Raw genomic sequence first — 24,149 nt, forward strand, 5'->3', positions numbered from 1 at the left:
CATCCTGAGGGAGAACAGCAAATTGCGGCAGATCAGGTGGATGCACCTTTAAGAAATGGGTGTTCATCAAATATTCAAAGTTATGCCATTTGGCATGAAAAACGCCCCAGCCACATTTCAACGGTTAACTAACAAAGTCGTTTCAGAATTTCCCAATTGCGCGATATACATCGACGATCTGGTAATTTTCAGTCAGACATGGAAAGAATGTTTAAAGCACCTGACAGAGTTATTCAATCGACTTCAGGAGTCAGATTTGATGGTAAACCTAGCCAGAAGTGAATTTGGAAAAGCCCAAGTCACTTTCCTTGGCTATACAATCGGACAGGGTCGAATGGTCCCACGGAATGTGCAAACAAAAGTTATTGGGGGGTTTCCAATACCCTCGACACAAAGGGAAATAATGCAATTTCTTGGCACGAGTGGATTTTATCAAAAATTTGTGCCAAATCTTTGCAGCGTGGTTGCTCCACTGACGGACTTGCTGAAGATTTTATCGAAAATTTCAGTGGACGGCGGGCATTTGAAGGCAATGCTCCCGTGTTGGAAAATTACAAGGGGCTCTGTGATCAGATTGAACTAAAGTATCTGACCTTAAAGAGAAATACCGAGGCGTAGAGAAATGGATGGATCGTGCAGAGACCTTCTTGTCCAAAGAAACTGTCAATCAAGAGGGATTCCAGTTGGAGGAAGAAGGACTAAATTGGACTATGTTATTATGCCTGTGTGCTTGTTTTGTTTTGTTAAAAATAAATGTATATTTACTGTCAATATTTCTTAACGGAAGGTGAAATGGTGAAAAGTGAAACCATCTTGCAGTTGATGGTTTATTTTTCTTTTCTTGGGGGGAGGTGTCAGGTCGATATATCTTTAAGAAATGGGTGTTTATCAAATAGCTGCACTGATATCAGTGTGTGGGTGGAGCTCGGCTGTCTGTCTTTCATTTTTGTTTTGAACTGGGAGCTGCAATGTGTTTTTGGTTTCGTTTTCAGAGTTGGAGAGCTGAATTCAAAGCAAGCAGATATGTAAAATGATCTTTCTCTCCACAAGCTCATAAATGTCTTCAGCTCATTGATGATTTCAAAGTAATACCTGTTTCTGCAGAGAATTTAAACCTGCTATCTTTATTTAAAAAGGGTTTAAACTTATGGATGTTGTTTGGGAAGTTATTAAGGGTTATCTATAGAGTATTGTATCTGTGGAGTTACGTGTTGATAGCTGATAAGATGTCTACTGTGTGTTTATAAAATGTTAATTGGATTCATATAATATACATTGTTTTGTTTTTAAAATACTTTTTAGATCTCCGTTGCATCACACCTGTAAAGTGGGCCCTTGTGTTCCCCATAACCAAAATCTATTAAAAGTTGTGGGTCAGGTGAATCCATGCTATACATTGGGGTTCTCTAAACCCTGGCCCGTAATAGGGCCACACAGAGCCATGGCCACTTTGGAGGAGCAGTGCCTCAGCAATGCAGGTGAACCTCTTGCCACACAGAATCCTGGACCTCAGGGTTGACTCCTGGCATTAGCCTCCATGGCTACGAGCTCTTATTGCCTTTTGAGGGTGCAGCAGGTGGGCATCCTGCGCCACCCCCATGGAAACAGGAGGTTTCACCTACTTTCCACCTCCTCTACCAAGGCCTCCAATCCAGCATCCAAGAACTTTGGAGCCATCCACTCCTCTGGTGAGCCATTCTCCACTATATCAGGAATCAGATTCCTTCCTGAACGAGGCCAGCATCTGCTCCAGTTGCCGTGATCTTCTGCTTGAGCAGTGCAGGCTAGTTCTATTGCTGGTACCAAGTGACAATTTTGGACGGCCTGCTTATCCATGTGGGTTTCATGTTGGCTGCATGCAGCAAGTATTCAAATCAAGTTGGCATGCTGCTTTTGTTACATTGAATGGGCACAGGTTAATCGTGAGCCCCACAACTGTTTATGGGGGGGGGGGGGGGCTATCCAGTTTGGGTCCCTTTGTAACATGATAAATAAATATGCACTTTAAAACTATAAGTAATGCAGTAATCTCTTTATAGCTCAGAAGAACATTTAAAATGACAAGTCTCACCCAAACTTTAAATGTGCACTGACAGCACAAAATGATGCTGGCCTGAAACCGTTAACTCATCTCATCACTGTTACTGTTCAAATTAGGGGCAGGATTCTGTGATCCTGAGGCTAAGTGTTGACGCCGTCGGAAACGAGTTTCTCAACGACGTCAACACGGCCTCAGGATCAGCAATTCTGGCGGTTCACGCCGCTCCAGCTGCTGATCCCAGCGTGAACTGGGTGCCGCGGGGCCTGCGCAGTGGCACTGGCGCCAACGCGCGTATGTCCATTGGCCCCGGCGCAACATGGCGCAGACTACAGGGGCCGGCGCGGAAGAAAGGAGGCCGCCAGCCAGAGAGGCCGGCCCGCCGATCGGTGGGCCCCGATCGCGGGCCAGGCCACATCGGAGGCCACTCCTGGGGTTGGACCCCCCCCCCCCCCACAGGCCGCCCCCCGACCCTTCCACGCCGAGTTCCCGCCGGCTGAGAGCAGGTGTGGACGACGCCGGCGGGACTCGGCATTTTTACGACGACCACTCGGCCCATCCTGGACCGAGAATCGGCAGCCGCATAATGTGGCCTCGACCGGCACTGCGCCAACCACGCCAACGCCAATGGTGGCGACGTGGCGCAATTCGCACTGGTCTCGGGAATTCTCCGGCCCGGCCCCGGGCTGAGAGAATCATGCCCTAGGTTCTCAGATCCTACTCACCTTGACCCTTAATATATGTTTGTACATTTCTATTGTGAAACTACTCGCAATGAATTAAAATAGATTGAATCTTTGGCTAATGTAAAAAATATTGCTCAGTCCCAATTTATTAAAAAATAAGTCTGAACACTGCTGTCACTCAAAGGTGGTAAGATCCTCTAAACGTTGCTTGAATCTTAGCACCGTATCATGTCTGGTCAGCTTCAAGGTTTCAGTCATGTTTGGAGCCTCTTTTCTTTTCTCTTCCGAAGCCAAAATGTGATTTTTGTTTCTCAAGTTGTTTTTTCATCAATTCTTCCAGCAGTGCTTATTTTATTATTATATCGAGTTTCTGAGGCAACTCATTTATTTGACTTTCTGCAACACATAATTCTTCCTATAATGTGCTTTTCTCTTCAGCCGCCTTGAGTAATGTGTTGCCTTTGCTCTGTAAATGTTGATCTAGTTTTGCCTTCTATGTCTGTCTGTAAATTAATGTCCACAGGCAGCTCAATCAGCCAGCTTCTGATATAGTGAAATTTTGCCAGGATAGATGATATTTCATTACATAAGAGCTCAGTGTATAAAATTGCACCTGAACTTAAATAGATTATTATTTTTCACACAACGCCAAGAGCAGTAAAGAGCAATAGTTGCCACTAAACCTTTTCATTTTTCTTGATTTGATTTTAACTTGAATTTAGAAAAGAGTCAGCTCCAGGCATGTCTAATCTCATCATTTCTGTCACCCTTCAAATAAAGTCAAAGTTCTTAATTTTCATCTTGCAATACCCCACTGGGCAACAAACTTTAAATAAGCTGTTGTCCAGGTCGTTACGTAAAGAGCCCTTTAAAATCATACATAGTCATGGCTATAGGAGTATGAACGTCAGAAAGTATTGGAGGTTATTTTCCCTTCAGAAGGGTAAAAAAGTATACTAGCCTTGAAAATCCGTTGGCTTTTGGGTTCAAGGCAGGGGATCAGTGGCTGTTCCTGGCACTTCAACTGAGATCAGGGGTCAGGGCAAGGTTACCTCATTATTGTACTGTCGTGTTGGGTGTTCCTATACACAAACGAACCAACACGGTTGTAGATGGTACAACTCGGTTTTATTATTCTGTACAATAACAACTGTTAACTTCTGGCTGTGGTTCGTACTTCACCAGTTAACATGTGGACCCAGCCCTAGCACTATCTTAGAGAGGCACTCAGCACATGATGTATGTCTGAGTGGCACGCTGTGAACTCTGTGTTCTGAGCTATCTCCTGGTAAAATGAGCGGGAACTGTGGTGTTCCTGTTTTATAGTGCATGTGCTCTCACTGGTGATTGGCTGTGATGTTGTGTGTGTGTTGATTGGTCCGTCTACCTGTCCATCAATGTGTGTGTGTGATTGCACCATGATATGTTAATATGGATATCATGACATGTACCACTGGGATGTTTTCAATGCCACAAGGGACACATTTGGGGCACCTTCTGGAGCAGAACAAGGATTTCGAACATGGGATATTTCTTTAGATATTTGGGTGCCAAAGTTCCCTGGAAAAGTCTGCCAGTAATGCCAAATCAGCCTCTTATAAAAAGACCCCAAACAAAATGAGGAAAGAAAATGGTCACAACCGTGACCTCTGGTGAGCTCTGCTTGTACGTGTGGGCAAGATGGCATTCCTTCATTTTCTGTGCATTTTACCCTGCTGGCAGGATTACGGACTGTGGGTGTGGTACATAATCTGGTAGTGACGTGAGAGTGACTGCCCTTGACATCAAGGCAGCATTTGTATGGCATCGAGAATCCCTAAAAAAAGTCTAGTCAATAAGATTCAGGGAAAAACCTCTGCTGGTTGGAATTATATCTGGCACAAAGGAAGATGGTAGTGGTGGTTGGAGATCTCAGTTTGAAGAACACCAGTGCTGGAGTATTTCAGGGTAGTGTCCTAGGCCCAACGATCTTCAGCTGCTTCATCAAAGACCTTTCTTCTATCATAAATTGTGAAGGATGGGGATGTTTGCAGATGACTGCATAATGTTCAACACCACTCATGACTCTTCGGGTAGTGAAGCTGTTCATGTCCAAATGCAGTAAGACCTGAACAATATCCAGGCTTAGGTTGATACGTGGCAAGTATGGGGCGCTATTCTTCTTCCCCCCCCCCCACCCACACGCCGGGTGGGAAAATCGCCGGGGCGCCGCGCGAATCGCACCACGCCGCCCCGACACCCGCACGCGATTCTCCCACCCACCCCGGAAACCAGCGGCGCGCGATTCGCACCGGGCTGCTCGGCGAACCGGCAAGCGGCGATTCTCCGAGCGGCTATGACACGACAGGTTCCCGCCGGCGCCATCCACCCCTGGTCGCTGCCGGCGGGAACTCTGCGGGAATGCAGGGGAGGCGGCCTGTGGGGGAAGGAGGGGGGCTCCTTCACCGGGGTGGCCTCCGATGGGGTCTGGCCCGCGATCGGGGCCCACCGATCGGCGGGCCGGCCTCTCTCCCCCCCCGGGCCTACCTCTTTCCGCGCACAGCCCCAGAACACCGGCGCCATGTTGGTGAGGGGCCGGCGTGCGCAAGACATTCCCCTTGCATGCGCAGGTTTGGGCTGCCCCAACTGCGCATGCGCGGGTTGGCGCGGCGCCTATTTGGCACCGCGTAAGGATGCTGGAGCGGCGTGAACTGCTCCAGCGCCGTGCTGGCTTCCTATGGGGGCCAAAATAGGTCGTGCCCGGGCTCTGTTCGCGCCGTCGTGAAATGCAACGGCGTTCACAACGGCGCGAACACTTGGCCTCCATATCGGAGAATTGCCCCCAACATTTATATCACACAAGCGCATCACCTCCATATTCCCAGAACACCTTGATCCATTGCAATTCGCATACAGTCGCAACCAGTCCACAGCAGATGCCATCTCCCTGCCCTACACTCATCCCTAGAGCATCTCGACAACAAAGGACTCCTACATCAGTCTCCTATTTATTGACTCCACCTCTGCCTACAACACCATAATCCCAACCAAGCTCATATCAAAGCTCCGAAATCTAGGACTTGGCTCCCCACTCTGCAACTGGATCCTTGATTATCTGACACACAGACCACAATCAGTAAGAATAAACAACAACACCTCCTCCACAATAGTCCTCAATACCGGGGCCCCGCAAGGCTGCGTACTTAGCCCCCTATTATACTCCCTGTACACACACGACTGCGTGGCAAAATTTGGTTCCAACTCCATCTACAAGTTTGCTGACGATACGGCCATAGCGGGCTGGACCTTGAATAACGACGAGTCAGAATACAGGAGGGAGATAGAGAACCTGGTGGAGTGGTGCAGCGACAACAATCTATCCCTCAATGCCAGCAAAACTAAAGAGCTGGTCATTGACTTCAGGAAGCAAAAAAACACACCCCTGTCAGCATAAACGAGGTGGAGATCGTTAGCAGTTTAAAATTCCTACGGGTACACACCTCCAAAAATCCGTCCTGGTCCACCCACATCGCACTACCACCAAGAAAGCACAACAGCACCTATATTTCCTCAGGAAACTAAGGAAATTCGGCATTTCCACATCAACTCTTAACAACTTTTACAGATGCACCACAGAAAGCATCCTATCTGGCTGCATCACAGCCACAGCCTGGTATGGCAACTGCTCGGCCCAAGACCACAAGAAACTTCAGAGACTCCTGAACACTGCCCAGTCCATCACACGAACCTGCCTCCCATCCATTGATTCCATCTACTCCACCCGCTACCTCGGGGAAGCGGGCAGCATAATCAAAGACCCCTCACACCCGGCTTACTCACCCTTTCAACTTCTTCCACCGGGCAGGCGATACAAACGTCTGAGGACACGCATGAACAGACTCAAAATCAGATTCTTCCCCGCTGTTACCAGACTCCTAAACGACCCTCTTCTGGACTGACCTCATTAACACTACACTCCTGTATGCTTCACCCGATGCCGGTGTTAAGTGGTTACATTGTGTACTTTGTGTTGCCCTATTATGTATTTTCTATTATTTTCATGTACATAATGATCTGTTGAACCGCTCGCAGAAAAATACTTTTCACTGTACCTCGATACACGTGACAATAAACAAAATCCAAATACAACAGGTTAACTATTATCTAATTCCTAATCCCCCACTTTAACTCACCCCACCCTCTACAAATACACACACGACAGACAAACACAGAGGGAAAGAGAGGGGTGAAAATAATAAGTGAAAGAAAAAAAAGAGTCTTTGTTTCAGATGGTTGTCTTTAAGCACACCTTTCTTCAAAGTAAGCTTTCAGATCCAGGTCACTGTTGCAACCTGTAATGGTTTTGCTGGAGATTAATTCATTCAGGTTCTCTGTAAGTTCCAGCATACATCACCTCACAGCCTTTCTGGAGGGTGGAGGGGGAGAAGAGACAGAGTGCGCACGAGTGAGAGAGCATGAGAGAGCGTGAGTGAACAAGAGCACGAGAGAGTGAGAGAGACCTCAAAGTCCGTATCCCTGTGTGCCCAAGTCTCAAGTCTGCTTTCCTGGGGTCTCTGAAAATCATTCCATTACAGTAGGACCCAATCACCACCTTCCCCAGGCAGAATACAGCCTTTTGGCCAATTCATTGGCCACCAGCCAACCAGTCGAACCCCATCTCTCAGGTGCCACAAAGCCTGGGTCTGCTGTTCGAAAACCAGCATCAAATACTATGTTGCAATATCTTGAATTCCTCATTCTCTCTGCTGCTCGACTTAAAGATACATGTCCATTAAGCATCCATGGAGACCAAATATTATAGCAAAAATAAAGAAAGGGGAAGTAAGGGAAACAACAGGAAGGGCCCTGACACCACCATCTTCTCAAGTACAATTAGGCATGGCAATAAATGCTGGCCTATCCAGTGAGGCACACATCCCATAAATAAATTTTTTAAAGTCTCATACCACAGCTATGTTCCATCTAACATGGTGGACCGTGATCAAGCAAGTTGAGGCTTCCCTCTAAACAAACCCCCCAGTAATTACCAGGGAAGACCAGAATATTATCTTTATCTCGGTCTTGGCCTAATTTGCAATCCATGTGCTGATCGTCCACCAGACTCATAATGGGACTGCATGGCAATGTTCTCTTTCTGTATTAAGTTGGTTGAAATGATTGACCTTTACCAACCAAATGACCCTACATTAAGCAAGTTTGCAATTAAAGTTATAATGCTGGGTTAGGAACTTGGGGGCTACCAATCACATGACAACAAACAAGCCATTCCTGTGCACCTCTTCATACAAATTCAGAACCTCAGCAGAAACCTGCAACCTCATAACTGGGAACATTAGTGCGTTGAGAGAACCATGGAAAAAGGAGGCATGGCGCGATCAAACAGCCTTGTCACACAACCGACTCGCTAACACGGCGATGCTCAGGACGCTTTGCGAGATCTAATGAGATCTCTTGAGACGTCGCTTTTAGGCTAATTTTAATATGTCGGCACCCGATTCTCCCAAGGCCCAGAATTGAACGTCCGCATCTCAGTGACCTTGCCATGTCGCTGTTTAGCACGGTTCCACACAAATATGTGGACCAGGCATAACCGCACCTGGGGGGGGGGGGCATTGGAGGCCACGGCTGGTTGGGCTTGGAGCAGGGTGGTACCCTGGCACTCCCACTGCCACCAGGACATCTTGGATCTGCCACCCAGGCACCCTGAAATTGCCATGTGGGCACTGCCTGGGTGGCACTCCCAGGCTGGAAGGGGCACTGCCAGGATGCCAGGCAATGAGGCAAGTCCGGTCTCAGCAGGCGTCCCTCGCCGAGACCACAAAAACAAGTTTGATAACAGGCACGTTCTGGGCGCTGCAGGCGCTGAAAACCCGCCCACTATTCACGGCCAAAACGGGACTCTGGTTTATTTCATTTAACCGTGCCCGCAAAGTTGCAAAGACTGATTTTCAACATTAGAAAAATATATTTTATTCGGATTCCCCGGCTAAACATTGGGCAATGTGCAAATGTAAATGTGTAAAACAAAAACATTAGGGCAGTTTCTGTTGGTGGAGAGGCTGAAAGATCCATAAAGTCTTCACCATTCTTATTTCACCAGGGGCTATTGTAATCGTGCTTTTCTACTTCATCAAACACAGACTATCCTATTTGTTGATTGTTTTCTCCTTTCCTCACCTGCAAAGGTTGTATTCCAGATGAGTCAGAGTACATTCGAGGACACATAAACCTTTGTTTTGAGTGTTTGGACAGGCAGTTCAGGGATTTGCAGAGATAGTTTGTAATATGTAATCAGATAAATTGTAATCTATTCATAATGTGTTTAGCATTTGAAGCATCTTGTAAGAACATCTATACTTAAACTGTTGTCTCCATCCTTATTAATCCCAACCGTTGTCGCCAATTACCTGCATTCATGTCAAATCCTTTCATCATCACAATGACATGACTGATACCCCCAAGCATCTCAATATTACAGTACAGCTCTCAATGTTATTTCTTAGCTGGAAAAAAAATGGTCTCTCATTTCAAATACACATTTATTTTCAGTTAAACCACAGTAGTGCAATGCCTACATTGATGACTGTGTTACATTCTTCGCACGGGGGGGGGGGGGGGGGGGGAGAAGAGGTCACTTTTCATCTATTTGTGGAGAGTGAAGTCAACAAGAAGTGTATTTTTGAAAATGCTGGTTAATATCAGAGAATAGAATTGTTATTCAGAAATTAAATCTGAAGATCACCTACAGATCAGAAATTTCTCGGCACCTCACTTTTTACTGATTGCGGTCAGTAAATGTGATATATGTGATGAAGAAAAAGATCTAGCATATCTATTACTTGTCTGACTACAAATGTAATTCACTAGATTGTTCACTTCATAATGGGCTTAACAAAGTGCTGCAATTCACACCTTTTCTGTTGAACTTCTTCTTCAGATTTAAAAAATTTTAGGTTGAAGCGATTATTTGCAATTCTAATAGACCAGTGCTTAATTGATTCACATCACTTTTTGATGCTATTTCAACACTGGCAATTAAACATTTATTAAGTTACTTTAAACTTGTTCATGCCTCTATTAAAATATCAGATAGAGGAATGTTGTACAAATGTGTTACCCATGCATCCACTTTTATAACAAACAGCCTTTACTGATATTAAATACAATTACATATTTCAAAAATCTTTAATTCCCTTATAAGTAAATCATTTTGTGTAAAAATGAAAGGTCTGATGCAGATTAAGATTACAGGGGGCTGAGAATATATTTTAAGTGACAAATTATGTTCTTTAAAATAGGCAGATGACAAAAGGTCCTGTGGGATAATTAAATGGGAAGGTCATTGCACACTGCAGGATAGCATTTAGGATTTATATTGTTTTACACTGTGGAACGTTCTACAGTGTAAAATCAAATTTAATCTGTCAATGAGTACAGGGGGAATGATAGAAGTTGCTGCTGTCTTTGGAGTCAGTAAATGCAAGTCAAATTGTTCAAGCAGCACTAAAATGTATTTACTACTCCTTACGACATCTGCCTACAAGTCTCCAATTATGCAACAATAGCCACTCTGGCATTCCTCAGGAGCATTCAGAATTCAGAAAACATAATCTGCATTGTCTTCACATTTCTAGCCGTGCGTCAGTGCAGAAAGCTAAATCTAGGTTAACGAGAACTAAATGGGAGTGAAAATTAAAATCACACAAAAGCACAAAGACTTTGTTAGACATGACAGTCAGGTTTCTTCACCATTCCTAAACATCAAATCTAAATTGTTAATTAAATTGACACCAGTTACAGCAAATGGAACCGTGTCTGCAGACGCATATGACTTTTTTTTTTAAAAAGGACTGCATGTTACCTTTGATTATTAAGCATTTAATTTAAAAAAGTCTTATCCATATTTGGTCAGGCGGCCAGTGTACAGTGAACGAGTAAGTTAGTAACTGGGTCTGTAGGCTCAATCCTTTGTCAATAGTAACCCGAGAAGATAACAGATGCAATGATTTGTAAAAGATAATGGCCGCCTGAATAGTTGGATACCGAGACATGGCACAATGAAAAGAGAACTGGGAATACAAACCAGGGCACTGTTACAAAACACTGCCTTTATGAAACATGATACCTAGGCCTGGCAGTACTGTAAATACAAATCATTTACTGTACCATATGTCCAGGTCTTTAAAAGTCAATGCCAGTCGCCTAGGAGGATTTGAACCACTTTCAATCACAAAGAAACAAGCTGTGTCCGCTCTATACTCTGGGTAGCACACCATTTATGCTCAGTGTCACTATAGAAGGCAGTGGTGTTATTTCTTCAATTAACTGACAACACAGTACAGCAGCCAGCACCAATCTAAATGTACTTCCAAGCTTTTGCCCATTTAAACATTTTCTAATACATAAAGAATGTGGCAACCGTAGAACAGCCAACTGACAAGACAAACAAGACTTTCCATAGATAAATTTTACTTCAATAATATTCTTTTATTTTTACAACCTAGATGAACATATTAATCACTTAATTCTGTAGAGATTACTTGGATAGAATTCTAGTAATGTCCCGGTTTGTATTGTGGGCCCCATTGAGACTACACCAAGTTTGAATCAGGATAATCTGAACTGTACACAATATCCTAGGGTTCATGTTGGCAGATTTTCAGATGCAGTTTAGGTACCAGGTATTATTAAATTACCAGCCAAATGTATGCACTGTACAAACGCAAAATACTGCAAAAGTTGGAAATCTGAAATAAAAAAATCAAAATGCTGGAAATAAACTAAGTCAGAGACTAATATATCTTTTTTTCTTGCTGAAAATTGCCACATTATTTGGACCTGCCATTTACACCAGCCTGATTTGAACTTCCTTACCCAATCTAAATGCACTCAGAGAATAGCAAACTCAACAGTCTTGGGAGGATAATTTTAACCTAACCTAACCTTACCTGGGAAAAAACAGGAGGAGGGATAGGGTCACACCCAGTTCATTTCACTGTCCAGTGAAGTCAGTGTGGAGTAAAATCAGATAGGCTATCAAACCAATATCCTATCTGATCCAGTCAGTTTCTCGTTGTGAAGGTGATGTTAAAATCACCACCTTTGCTCTTAAATGCAAGTGGAACAAATGACTTTGTATCAGATGTATGGAATCATTGTCCACAATTTAATTATAATTTCCACAATTTAATTATAATTCCCAACAAATTGAATTTAATAGTTATCAAAGCTCAGTCTCCCTTCTGCAGAGTTAAGAACTCTCGACTCCAGCATTAATTTCAAACCCTGCTTACATCACCAACTCTCCTTCTGCCCGGACGCTCAGTTGTTGTGTGGGGAGGTGTTACCAGTTAATTGCACATGCTACAAGCTCCTTTGTGGCAAGAATTGAGGGGAAATCATATCAAGCCAGTTAAACCAGCCTTTTGCAAAACCCCTGATGCACAACAGCGCAGCAACTCAGAAGCCGAAAGTTATTCCCACAACTCAGATTAAAATAATGACCCAGCTCATGTCAACACGTTTACTAGAGCAGGTTTTCGACGAAAGTGAGCTGGCAGTTGCAGTTTCAATGGGCCTTTTTTTCATGCACCTTTACTTTTTTGGGATCCATTAAAGATCCCAGTAAAATAAATCTGCTGCCACCAAACTCAGGTCCCATTTTCAAAAAGTGCAGGTTTATAGCGAGAGGTGTTTTTTTTATTACTAGTAAAATTATTTTTAGTCATAGCCTGTTGAAAACAAATTGCCTTTTCTATAACTACACTTGCACTCGTGATAAAAATTAAACAAGGGTGCAAGTATTGATCAAAATGCTGGAACAGCTAGCAACACCAACTGAACTTTAGAATCAAGAATTCCAAGTAATTGTCAACTACAGAAATTGCTTTGGTCCACTAATGCCTAAATTATACACAATATAGTAAACATTATCATTGACAGCGAGCATTGAGGTAGATTACACTGGGGTCAGATACTTGTATTACTACTGTTCCATACTAGCCTGTAATTAAAATCATTTCAGTAGCCACAGTGGAGAAACTGATGCAGAAAAATACCATTTTAAACCACTTATGCATATGGTTTCAAATACAGTACCATGCTGTGATAAATCATTCTCTTGCAAACTCTTTTGTTACCAGGGTTACCAAAAGGTATGCCAGGGCCAGCACAAAGAAATCAAACTGCTATCAGCCCTTCCCCCTCCATAATTTGGGAAACGTGCACATTATTATAAAACTTTCCAAAGATGGGGCCCCTTATCCTTTTGGTCTTTCGGTTCTTTTTTCCTCTGACTAATAGTTATTTTAAATAGGACAAGTACATCATAAAAAACAAGTGATTTTTCCAAAACTTTTTGGTTTCACATTCAACAAAAGGGTACTCAAAGAAGCAGTGCTAGCATGCTTGGAGAGTAGTAGAACAACTTTAGATTTCAGGCAGTGCTAAACACTTGACATCTGAAATGTGTACATGATTTCACTTGTTCCGTGCTCTGTAAATTGGGCATTGCTTCAGTGCAAAGCAAGTCTGATTAAAGGTAACTTTTTGGTTGTAAAGTTACAATTTTTTTCCTTTACACCTCGTTTTAACCAGTATTGTTTGCAACTTTGCACCAACTGTGTCGCAACATTATTAGGCGAAAAAAAAGAAAAACCATCAGATTATTCTAACTGCTGACCTTTGTTCCTCATTTACCACCTGTCCTGCAACTGGATTGATTCTATCCTTCAAGGAGCAGATCACTGCTGTATTTAACCTTGTCGAAAGAACAGTGGGTGGATGGAACAAACTCAAATTTATTCAATCCTAACTTGGGAAGCAAGCAGAGTGTATGAATATAATATAGATGAGTGCATGAAGGAAAATACAGCTTCAGCAGATAACTCAAAAATTCTATGTGCCAAACTTTCGCTTAAAAGCGTCAAGCTTTTTTAAGAAACATTCTTCAGAAAAAAAGGGAAAGCCAATGTTGGGGAATATATTCCCTGCCTCAGAATACAATTTTACTCTTGTTTTTCCCCAACTTTAATATCATCAACCCTGAATAAGATTTTCTGTTGTAATTTTCAGGACTGAGTTGATATAGGCAGTTTATGGATCGTAACAGTCAAATCAATACACACTAAAAAGATTGCGAGCACATAAATCACTTGTGTTTTTCCAACACCATCCCTCGGAAACAGCTGAGCACTTTGCTCTTTGTTTTAATATACAGCACAGAAAGTGGCTGGAGGAGGATGCTGATTACCTGATGCTGGTTAAATAGCAAACTGCGAAAATACAACATTTTAATTTATTCTGTGATTGTGGAACCCAAGTAGGGTTGGATATTGTTATTTTATGCAGATAAAGGCAGGCTTGGACCAAATTAAAGTGAAGTGGCTTTTCATTGCAATTCTACTTATTTACTACATTCATTTTGCTCAATAGCTTTGTAACGTTACCACAATAAATCATAACATCTGAAGCACTTTGCAATACAAACGCAGTCCTTACAAATACCATAATGCAATCTTCTACCACTGCAGCGCAAATTTTTGTCTTGACAGTTTCCACAAGAGTTTGTATTAAACCCCAGCTCCATTTCTCTGGAGTCATATTTAATACATGCAATATTTAAATATTCCCTTACTGCAACTAGACATTCAGAGTTATTTAAAAACATTTTTAAGCAAATCTCTGCCAGAGCCAAATTTGTTGGAACAAATTTTAATTTACTACAGCCTGGAATATTAAAACAATTGATACTCATAGGATTGTATTTTTTTAAATTAAGAATTGCTCTGCTGGAGAAAATGAAAATAAATTCAGAGCAAGGAAATAATGGAATATTAAATAATGGTAAACAGAAATGTTAAACTGTGTTCAGTTCTGTCAGTATTTATGATGTAGTGTGCCCTCTGATGTCAAATTAAACCGCACTGATTAAATTAAATCAGAATTATTATACCTAGAGATATTAACAAAATCCTTTCCCTGAAGGTACTTAATGACTGGTTGGATGATTAACTCAACACAGCTGCCAGACACTAGTCGCTGTATTCATTCAATTGCTTCTTGTGAAATAATAAAGCAGGTTGCCTCAATTTCTAATGCACATAAACTTATTTACACTGTTATGAACACACAATGACAAAAACCTGGGGACAGAGTCTCAACTCATCCATCATTATTCATTGCTTTGTAATCCATCCTTTCATTGATTAAGAACGATTATTTCAATTTTGATGCCAGTCTTTAAACTGTCCTTCAAACTCTTCCTCGTGTAAATTAGTTTTCAAAGGATCTTTCAATGCCACAATACCAACTGTTGCGAAACATTACAGCTGAGAAATAGTTCTGCAGGCTTACAGAGATGAACTAACCATCATAGTTGGGATTGTATATTTTCCTGAGCAATGTACATGTAATTTGGATTCAACATCTCAACAGACTTTGGCAAACTAGGGACATTCATGTGATTCAGGAGTTTTGGACCCATCTAGCCTCCTCCCCAAACGTTGGACTTGCTCTTGGAACAAAGACCATCCAGCCCCTCAGTTCCACTATTCAATTATATTGTGGCAGATCTATACCTCAATTCCATTCATATACCTTTGCAGAGAATCACTGATCTTCTCATAATGGCTTGGGAAACAAAGAACATAATTAGAAGCCACCGACGGACACCTTACTGATCCATCTTGGATATATACTTACTGGGTCACGAAGTGAATTATTTGAATTGTTTGGTAGCAATAGACCGGTTACAGCACAGTGGAGTCCATTTGCCCATTTCAGTCCATGTTGGCTCTCTGCAAGAGAAATTTAGCTAGCCCTACTCCCATATGCATTCCTCGGAAGACTGACAAATCTTTTGCCTACAGGTGTTTTTAAAATTCCCTCTTGGAAGGCATGATTGAATCTGCCTCCACCACACTCTCAGGCAGCGCATTCCAGAATATGATTATTCTGCGTAAAAATAGTTTTCACTCGTTTCCCAATCATCTGAAATCAGTATCCTCTGGTTCTCAACCCTTCTACCAACATGAACCATTTCTTCTTATCTCCTCTGTCTAGACCCTTTATGTTTTTGAACACCATTATGAAATTTTGTCGGTCTTCTCTTCTCATAGGGAAACAGCCCTAGCTTCTCCAATCTATGCATGTAACCAAAGGCTCTTAATCGCTGGAACCATTCTCATTTTTTATTCTGCATACTCTCTCTAGCCTTCATATTTTTCCTAAAGCACAATGTCCAGAATCGGACACAATACTATAGTTGCAGCCAAACCAGTGTTTTAAAGCATTATTATAACCTTCTTGCTTTTGTACTCTTCTACAGTAACACAGTAGTTAGCACTGTTGCTTCACAGCATCAGGGTCCCAGGTTCGATTGCCACTTGGGTCACTGTGCGGAGTCTGCACGTTCTCCCCATGTCTGCTTGGGTTTCTTCCTGGTGCTCCGGTTTCCTCCCACAAACCCAGGAAGACGTGCTTGTTAGGTGAATTGGACATTCTGAAGTCTCCCTCTGTGTGCCCGAACAGGCGCCGGAATGTGGCGACTAGGGAATTTTCACAGTAACTTCATTGCAGTGTTAATGTAAGCCTACTTGTGACAATAAATAAAGATTATTAAAATAAAGATTATTATGCCTGTATTTATAGAGTCTAGGGTCCCATATATCTTTGTAACCACTTTCCCAACCTTTCCTGCCACCTTCAACAATGTGATATTTGTGCTCAGGTCTCTTTGCTCCTTCACCCCCTTTAGAATTGTAATCCTTTAATTTATATTGCCTCACTTCTTCTACCAAAATGCATCACTTGGCAATTCTGTGATAAATTGGATCCACCATGTCCCCTCTCATTCCAACAGCTTGTCAATGTCTCCTTGAAGTCTCTCACTATTTTCTAAGTTTTTAATGTCATCTGCAAATTTTGAAATGCAAAATAAAAACAAAATCTACTTTACTCCTTTGTTGCCAATTTCTGAAAGACAGAAACATTCATCTACCAAACTGCCACTGCCCCTTGCACAGAACAAAAACAACTGATCTCATTGCCAAGGTTCCATTCTTTTCTTGAAGGAGCAGTGCATTCAAATTGGGACAGAACTTCAGTCTGTGCAGAGGATCCGAAATTTGAATCACTGAGATCAATTAATAATCAGGGAATATTTTGACTTTCAAACATAAAACACGAAACCATTTGCAAAATGATTTGCATAACTATTTGCACACTATTTGCATAACACGTAACAGTTCACACTATAACTTTTATGTGATGTACAAAAACAGACTTTCATTCATTGCTGCTGTATTGCTTTTTCGCCTATATTCTTCCTAAAAGCAGGTCTTAAGCTCTCAAAAATCACAGCGGGAAGATCCTGGTTAATGTCTTTTGGTGAATAGCTTTACTGTGTAAAATGTTTTATACATATAACTATTAGTAAAAGACGATTGCATCGAACAGCTGAGTCATGCTCAACAAATCATTGCTTTGGGCTAGAGAGAGTATGCTGGCCCACAGCCTGTCAGCATAAACAAATCAACTTCATGACAGCGGTTTCTACCTTTAAGCACTGGGGATATCATAATAATGTTTTGGAGTTAATAACTGGAGAACTTGGCTGACTTGTACCAAAGAGGAACAGCCTTTAACATGTTAAGAGTTCTTAGTTACAAGGAGAGAGTTTTCATAACTCTTGACAGTAGCACCATCTTTACTCAATCATTGCCAATGGAAATAAAGATCTTACAAAACCTAAAAACCTCAAGCCCCATTCGCCAAATGTGTAAAAGTTGTCAGTCGCCTTCTATTTCAAAACAAAACTCTTAACCACAGAGCCCATGTGAAAATAGCAATATTTTTTACATTATGACAAAATCTGAGTTTTCAGAAATGTTTTTAAAACACTAACAGTGAGAATACAAATCTTTCCCATGTATTAAGAAAATGTATCATTAACCATTTTAAATAATGATCTCTGAAAGATTATGTGCACCAAGTTTCCCTTGTTCAGATCAGATACTGTATGAAACATTATCTTGATGATGTACTAAAAAAAATATTGAACTGGTTGAATAATTTTCACCCAAAGTAATTTCATTCTCTTATGAAGTTATTCAATTGAGGAGAGTCTAGTACTAGAGAGCATAGGTTTAAGGTGAGAGGGGAGAGATACAAAAGAGGCCAGGGGGAATTTTCTTCACACAGAGGGTGGTGAGCATCTGGAATGAGCAGCCAGAGGCAGTGGTAGAGGCGGACACAATTTTTCCCTTTGAAAAACAGTTAGACAGCTACATGGGCAGGGTGAGTATAGAGGGATATGGGCCAAATGTGGGCAAGTGGGACTAGCTTAGTGATAGAAACTGGGCGGCATGAACAAACTGGGCCGAAGGGCCTGTTTTCATGCTGTAAACATCTATGACTATGAATTGCTTTAATGGAGAACTATTAGTATTGCAGTTGAAAAACACAGGTGCTTTTAGTTATTCAAAAAGCTTTAGAAGCAGAACTATTCTGCATGGCACAATCTTTTCATCATATAGCACCTTTGACAAAGTTTCACAGCTTGAAACTCACGGGAAATCAATAAAGTACAATATTCAGAAAGTTGTCGGTACCCTCAGAAATGTACGCTCCAGAAAAGTCTACACTCCAGAAAAAAAAATATCATGAACTCATAATTAAATACAATTAAAACTGGGAGTAGCATACACACATTAGCCAGCTTTCTAATGAGGTTGGCAGCATGAGCAAGCTTTTCCTCAGCAGGGTCACAACTGTATGCTAAATGACACAATGAAATGGTTCTGCCAGATTGCAACAGATTTACAGTAGGGCACAGAAGAACATCATTGGCATAATAAAAGCATGTTTGATTTGCCAAACTCTATAGGCGTCCACCATACTCTTTACTGAACTAAATGCTAACCATTAGTATTGATGATGTAGTTATCGACGGTGCTGTGTTGATTATATGAAAAAAAGGAACTTGCGATATTGATTAAGCTTTGTGTCTGCCATATGAGTAACTTGAAACAATACTTGCTTTGGCAGTACAAAGGTTTACTCTTCTGATACACAGTACATGGGAATCAGAAGATAATGCTGCCATCGAATGCATGAGAGCAGGGAGAGAGAGAAAAAAACAAAACTTTCTCACAGTAATTAGTCAATAATTAGGCGCGATGTCCCTTAAGCCTTCAGCAGTGAATGATTGAGCAATGTGTTACTCAGAGGCAGTATGCAGTATAAGCATCCAGTAAACAAGAAATAAAGTCAAATACAGGAGCAGCTATGAGACAAGGACAGCATGTTACCAGCACAATGAAATCATACATTCTATAGCACATCAGGTAATTTCAAATGGTCACATTGCAGAGTTTTAAACTTTTAGCTGACAAAACATTTTTATGCTGCTTGAATCTGCAAAATTCACTGGTATTGCATTTACATAAACTGTAGTGGAGTTAGCAGTTTGGTGGGGGCGGTGAGGTATATTCCCAATGATCCCAGTTAGGATTTGAAGTAAATAGTACAAAAGATCAGATTAACATCCAATAAGAATTCAGATCACAATTTGTTTTAAGATTTTGTTCAGTGAGTGATCACAGTCAAAATGACACAGCTAATAAAAATATTCAGAGTAAATTGTTTAATTTAAGTTTGTATCTTGAAATAAATAAGGCACATGAAAATAAATGTTGAGGCGCTGTTCAGTGTGCGTTCAGATGATAGGGCTAAATATTGCAAACAACACTCCTGTCATTATTGAGAGTCCAAATATGGCCTATTCTTCAGAAACTGGTTAGCAATCAGTTTTCTGGTTCACTGATTATGCTGCCAATCCCATCAGTGTTTCTATTGATTTCAGAAATCTAAAAAAGGCAAATAATGATTATGCCACTTGGAGTTAGTTTCTGGTGGCTTTAAGTGCAGATAATGCATTCCAAATCTTAAAGCAAAAAAAAAATGCCAGTCACTCCCAATAAATAAAACATCAACAGTTAACATATATACTGGAAATAATTTAATACAAGATAATTCAATCAGCTTTTCCTTACAGAGTTTGAAGAGTAAAGAATGGCATAATGAAGATAAAAGAAATGTTTTCACCTTGTTGTAGCTGTAGTAGCCCAAGCATTGGGAAAGGTCCAGGGTGGAAGGATCTCCAGGAATAGTGTTGCCAGCAGCAGCTGGATAAAAACGTACATCCATGGTGTTTTTTAAAAAAAAATATAACAACCCTTGGTAATGAACCACTTTTGAGTATTATGGGTTTCTTTCCTTTTACATCCACTTAGTGCTAACTCAATTGAGGATAAGTAATGCACAGAAGTAACCCTGGGGATTGTGTATAAAGTGGTTCAAATCTCGTTTAGAAAAGGTAGAGAGGTACATGTATATCCTGTGTTCCTTAGGTCTGTGTTTAACTGTCCAGTGCTGAGCTTCAGTATTTGCCCATGCATCAAGAGCAGCTGTTGTACACAAAGAAGCCACGCGACCAGCACTGATAAGCTGATGCTTTCCAGCCTCACCCACAGCAGATTCTGATCTGGGGCGCTGATAAAGACTGGAACAGCAACTGGGTCCCTTGGAGAAGACGGAGGAGGGTCCACGCTTTTTTTCTCCTGGTCACTCTTAAAACAATACTTTCAAGCCGTCCATATCTACTCACTCACGCACCGCCAGCTGGGCTGGCAAGATTTTTTTTCAACAACAAAAAAAGCAGTCCTTGTAGAATTTAAAGTCAGGGGGTTACTAACAGGAGTCCTAGTCTTCCACCCAACGGACACTCTAAAGCGCTGAAGAGCTCTGAAGCTGCTACTGGCACAGTGCTCCCTGAGAATAATGAATAAGTAAAACCTCTGAAAGGCAGCACAGAAAGCTTCATAAAGAGCCACTCCCAGTAATGCTCACCACTCCCACCAGGAACAGCTGCCACTATACACACACATTCAGTACACACCTACCAAACATTACTTTGTATCCACCCGTCCATACAAAAAAAAAACCCAGTTTACTTCAGGAGAGACAACCTTGTTCCCATTCCAGCCAATCGGAACTTAATTTCACATGCCTTATGGTTTTTTTTTTAAATCAAGCGATCAAACGATTTGTAGAAATGGTCAGAGTCGCACGGATGTAACATGAACAAACACACATGTTATAAATCACACCCAGAGCATATTTTTTTTAACGTATGTAATCGGTGAGCAGTCATCACAAACTAGCAGCTCCTGTCGAACAGTCAAACCTTGCCACCAGGGTTAAATCCCGAGCACTCAAACTCCGGTGAGTGAGTGTGTGTGTGAAAACCCAGGGAAAACAGTCAATTAAAATCCAGTCCTTGTTGAATTAAACCAAGAGAATCAGATCACAGGCAATCCACCCCACGCCGCGTGTAGGTCTTTATTTTTAAAAGTTGATCTTTTAATCATTCCCGTTGAAATGGAAAATTTTCATCGCTCCAGGCAGATGAGCGAAAACTGATTCAGCTTAAAGCTCGTAAAATGCTGCACTACTCCTATAAAGTTTGGTCATTTCAAAATTCCTTTTTTTTTTAAAAAACAAAATGCTTTCGCCAAATATGATTGGCTGCATTTCCTGTTTTCTTTCCGGCAAATGGAGACAGAGGTTTGTTTCCTGGAACAGTTACATACATGGTCTTCCCTTGAAATTCTAACCACCTGTCCGGTGGGTATCTTCCACATCAGACCCATGTAATTAAGGAAGAACAAATTAAAATAAATGGCTCCGTTCATTACCCATTAGAAAGAGGCCTTGCAAAATGAATGTTGTGTATCTTGACCCCATGGCCTATGGGAAGGAATCACCCCAGGGCTCTGAATACATCATACAAAAGCTAAACCCTCAAACTATTTGGCATAATTTACATTTGCATTAGGTAAGAAAAGGATAGCTACTTATACAGTAAATGCTCAATCACATGGTCCACTATTAAAAACACTGACACTGCCTCCTTCTATCTCTGCCTGGATGAGATTAATCATAAGAGAAAATACCTGACTTCTAAAATGGTTGTTCACATGATGAACATTAGCTCCTGCTCTGTCATCATCAAGTAGAATGAGATTTTGAAATAAAACATACAGTGCAGAAGGAGTCTGCACCGACCCACATTAAGCCCTCACTTCCACCCTATCCCAATAACCCCTCCTAACCTTTTTGGACACTAAGGGCAATTTAGCATGGCCAATCCACCTAACCTGCACGTCTTTGGACTGTTGGATGAAACCGGAGCACCCAGAGGAAACCAAGCAGACACGGGGAGAACGTGCAGACTCCGCACAGACAGTGACCCAGCAGGGAATCGAACCTGGGACCCTGGCGCTGTGAAGCCACAGTGCTATCCACTTGTGCTACCGTGCTGCCCATTAAATAATTAATTCAAAAATTAAAAAGTCATTTTCTTCATGCGCAAAGTGTTCGACAAATTATATTTTCAGATCAGGAAAGACGGCGAGTCGAAAATATAGTTCTTTATTTTCACATGATGTATTTTGAGGTTACCACCTCTACTGGATTGGCTTTGATCCTCCTGGCACTGAGGATCAACTTCCACAATACACTGCTATTAACTCAGGAGACAATTGGTTCATACTTCTGTAGTCCAGAGTTTCATCCAGCACTCTTACAGGTGGATAAATCCCAGGTCCACCATTCAGTCAGCCACCTTTGTACTGAGCCACCTGTGAGAGCTCACACAGTTCCGACAGTGAACAGACTGGGGACACCTCCTCCGACACAACTCAGTGCTTGTGAGTTGAAAATAAATTTCACAAAGCTTCATCTAAACATTTCATCAATGGAGAAATTCATGTCACGTGGCATATCTGTAATTTTAACAGGATTATCATTAATATTGTTTCTGTAATAAGTTCTATGGACATAGACACAAATGTTAGATGCAGATACAGATGCAAGTTCTCCATTGGAGACATAGAAAATAGGAGCAGGAGGAGGCCATTCGGCCCTCAAGCCTGCTCCGCCATTCATTATGATCATGGCTGGTCATCCAACTGAATAGCCTAATCCCTCTTTTCCCCCCATATCCTTTGACCCCCTCCGCCCCAAGTTCTATATCTGACTGCTTCTTGAAAACATACAATGTTTTGGCCTCAACTGCTTCCTGTGGTAACAAATTCCACAGGCCGACCACTCTCACAGTGAAGAAATTTCTCCTCATCTCTGTATTCCCGCAGGTTTCTGAATTATTCATAACTAAGTTGCACGGTTTGGTTTCTCCTGTCGATGTTTTGTTTAAATTCAAGTCGGCAGAGAGAGGGCGAAAAACATAAAACTTTAAGAATTGGTGACTTCAGTGATGCAGTCAGAACCCCTGAGGGACTTCAACTCATTGCAGTGTTAATGCAATATGTGCCCAAAGCCTTGTTCATTTCAAAGTGAAAGGGGCTGAATAACAGGCTCTGTTCCAATTTTACTTTCTCTGCCCTGCAGGCTGTGTCTGCTGTTGGGAACAGGCCAAGAATGTGAATGGGAGGAGGGAATATTGTAAGCTTGTTTGTTCTGGCGGGCATTGGTTCACTTCATAATGGACATCAGCAGTAAGGATGTGCATGTGTAGAGCTTCGCAATGCTGTGAACATCTCAAAGTCTTTTGCAGCAGAGGCAGGACCCTCCAACACTAGTAGAATTAGGAGAGATGAGGAAAGCTATAAAAGGGATTTGTAGAGACTCTTAACGGATATGAGAGAAGAGCAAAGAAGTGAGAGGCCTCAGGAAGGAGGCCCTGAGAACAGAGCTGAGGTGGCTGAATACTCTGATACTCTGATGGTACAGCAAAAGACATGTGGGGGATGAGAGGTGGCAAGGGTGGAAGGGAGCAATTGGAAGTGCATAGGAGGCCATACCTGAAGAATTGAAGATCTTGGCCATAATTGCAAAGCTGGAAGATGTTGCACAAGTATATGGGATGAGGCAGTGGCAAGAATTATAAAGTGAACACGAGGATTTTGAACTTTAGTGTGACGTCTAATCCAAATTTTATGTGAGACGGCAGATGGGGTACAGCAGAGAGAGAAAAAAAGAAAGGGAAGAAGGGGTGATTTTACCCCTGCCGAAGGATGATCAAAATTTGACCAACATGACAGTTTACCTTGGTTTTTAAAGATACAAGGTGCGATTCTCCAGCCTCGTTGCGTTCTCGCTCACGTGAAATGAGGTCGGAGAATAGTGGGAGTGGCCAAAAACGAGAACCCCGCCTGGTGCCAAACAGTTTATTGTGCGTAACTATTTCCATTCTCAAGGTGGTGCCGCCCGCCCCTCCCCCCACACCCCACCACTCCACCCCCTACCTGCTGCCCCTGCATCATCTGCCTCTACAAGCCCTGGCAGTTCCCCAATGCCTACACCATCGTGTCGACGCCCTCAGCGATGCTCCTCAGTGATTG

General features: G+C 42.0%; 1 protein-coding gene across 3 annotated transcripts in view; it reads right to left on the bottom strand.

Annotated features, from left to right (window-relative positions):
• tox3 (TOX high mobility group box family member 3) overlaps positions 1 to 20,586 on the bottom strand; it is a 162,416-nt gene extending 141,830 nt beyond the window's left edge. For 2 of the 3 annotated variants that reach the window (XM_072518235.1, XM_072518237.1), the window contains exon 1: positions 19,831 to 20,586. In XM_072518235.1, the coding sequence (XP_072374336.1) occupies positions 19,831 to 19,932 (102 nt within the window). In that variant the 5' untranslated portion in view covers positions 19,933 to 20,586. The remainder of the gene's footprint in view (positions 1 to 19,830) is intronic. The other variant, XM_072518236.1, reaches the window with a different exon arrangement.
• Positions 20,587 to 24,149: the final 3,563 nt, after the last annotated feature.

This window comes from Scyliorhinus torazame, chromosome 10 (genome assembly GCF_047496885.1).
Source record: "Scyliorhinus torazame isolate Kashiwa2021f chromosome 10, sScyTor2.1, whole genome shotgun sequence".
NCBI lineage: Eukaryota > Metazoa > Chordata > Chondrichthyes > Carcharhiniformes > Scyliorhinidae > Scyliorhinus > Scyliorhinus torazame.